Source organism: Pimephales promelas, chromosome 24, assembly GCF_988280905.1.
Source record: "Pimephales promelas chromosome 24, fPimPro1.hap1.1, whole genome shotgun sequence".
In the NCBI taxonomy this organism is placed as follows: Eukaryota; Metazoa; Chordata; class Actinopteri; order Cypriniformes; family Leuciscidae; genus Pimephales; species Pimephales promelas.
In genome coordinates this window covers 25,419,200-25,421,239 of record NC_142792.1, presented here as the reverse complement: position 1 = coordinate 25,421,239, position 2,040 = coordinate 25,419,200, and the positions used below count along the sequence as shown (strand labels likewise).

At 42.9% G+C, this 2,040-nt stretch overlaps 1 protein-coding gene across 1 annotated transcript; it reads left to right on the top strand.

Moving 5' to 3' along the window:
* The first annotated feature begins 604 nt into the window (after nucleotides 1-604).
* LOC148969277 (uncharacterized) lies at nucleotides 605-1,561 on the top strand. Its single transcript, XM_089126778.1, has one exon. It carries the CDS (start codon nucleotides 605-607, stop codon nucleotides 1,559-1,561), a length of 957 nt encoding a protein of 318 aa, XP_088982904.1.
* The last annotated feature ends 479 nt before the right edge of the window (nucleotides 1,562-2,040 follow it).

Here is a 2,040-nt window from a genome sequence, read left to right as displayed (position 1 = left end):
TCGCGTTTCCACTGCGTGGTACGACTCGACTCGGTACGGATCGGTTCGGTTCGCTTTAGCTCGGTTGCTTTTCCACTGCAGTAGTACCCCTTCAAAGTGGGTGGGACTGATCGTTATTTGCGCGCGCCTCTACTGCCATGACATCATCTTAAAAGCGCCACATTTTCAAACCCACAACACAGGAACAATGGAGCCTATCGAGGGGATGGTGTTCCTGATTCTCGGCATGTGGATGTTTGTAACTGCTAGATGGAAAAATGTGTTTAAAATGAGGCTGATGGCAGCAAAACAAAATACTGCAAAAAAAAAAAAAAAGAGTCTGGGAACTCTTACAACGAAGCCCAGATGACGACATCACTCGGTCTGCCCGACGGCGCGCTATGGTAAGCTAAGTTAATCTTGTTTAGGGTCTCAATCGCTATATCGTCACAAAGCATATAATGAATTTTGCTGGTAATATTATGTATTAAGAAATGTAATCTGTGTATTTCAGATGTATCATATTACACAAAGTCGCCGCAACAGGACGTTTAACAGAGCTTCTGAGTGGTGGGATGTGATAGTTCCTGGTTTTACAAACACGCAGTGGTTGGTGAACTTTAGAATGTCGGAAGAAACGTTTATCTATTTGTGCAACAAACTGCGCCCTGCGATGGAGCGACGGGACACAAACTTCCGCGTGTGTGTACCTCTAAAGAAGAGAATAGCCATTGCACTGTGGAAGCTTGCAACCGGCTCTGAGTACAGAAGTGTTGGACATCTTTTTGGAGCAAGCATTTCCACCGTGTGTCGGTGTGTTCAGGACTTCTGTGCTGCAGCAGAGACGTTGTTGGTACCAGAACAAATTCGTCTTCCGGATCAGGAGAGATTTAAAGAAATGGCTGCCTACGTTGAGAACAGATGGGGACTCCCACAGTGTATTGGTGCTATTGATGGATCACACATACCCATAATAGCACCACAAGACTATCACTGTGACTATTTCAACCATAAAGGCTGGCACTCCATCATCCTTCAAGGTGTTGTGGATGGGAAGGGACTTTTCTGGAATGTTTTCACAGGACTGCCTGGAAGCCTGCATGATGCTCGGGTTTTGAGACTCTCCACGCTGCGGGAGGTGGCAAACCGTGGAAACCACATAACAGCTAACACCAAAAACATTGATGGGGTGAATGTTGGCTACTACATCCTTGGAGACTCTGCCTATCCCTTGCAGAACTGGCTCTTAAAACCATTCATTGACACTGGGCGGCTGACAACGGAAGAGCGGGTGTACAACACGAAAATATCCAGGGCACGTGTAGTGGTTGAAAATTCTTTTGGAAGATTAAAAGGAAGATGGCATTGCCTTATGAAAAGAAATGACTGTGCGGTCGACCTTGTGAAATCTATGGTGCTGACATGGTGTGCTCTACATAACCTTTGTGAGAGTCATGGAGAGGCCTATGAAAGTGCATGGGATCCCCCTTCAGCTGCTGAACCTGTGCTGGCACTGCCACAGCCTGTAGAGGAGGAGGGCAGGGATGTCCGTGAGGCTCTGATGCGTTACTTGAACAGTTGACTGTGTCTGTTCTGTTAAGTGTGTTGTCAACACACTTTTGTGCAGTATTTGACAATGTTTGCCTTGCATATTTCTTAACCCCTTTCATGTAAAGATCACAGATTATTTTTGTAAAACATTTCACCACTCGTTAAAACATCACACTCTTTCTAGATCTGGAAAAACTTCCCCTCATTATAAAGATTTAAGACTCCATCTTTGATATTTGACCATTGTGATGATAAATCTGCTTTGCAGTGACATTAAATTTTTAATTTATTCCAGGAGCGCAAAATTATTAATTAGTAACATTTGCACGCATAATGCAGTCAATTCATGTTTTCTCAGGTTTATTTGTGTTCACTTACATGCAATATACAGCATCTGGAGAAATAATTATCACGTATTTGTTTTAAATATTTTGTCATACAGAATAATATTTTTATTCATTATATGTCATAACACTATTTTAAACTGTGACCAGAATATGATACAAATAC

What these genes read in the sequence shown, in the direction of transcription:
- LOC148969277 (XM_089126778.1), top strand. Translation starts at nt 605, where the DNA reads ATGTCGGAAGAAACGTTTATCTATTTGTGCAACAAACTGCGCCCTGCG.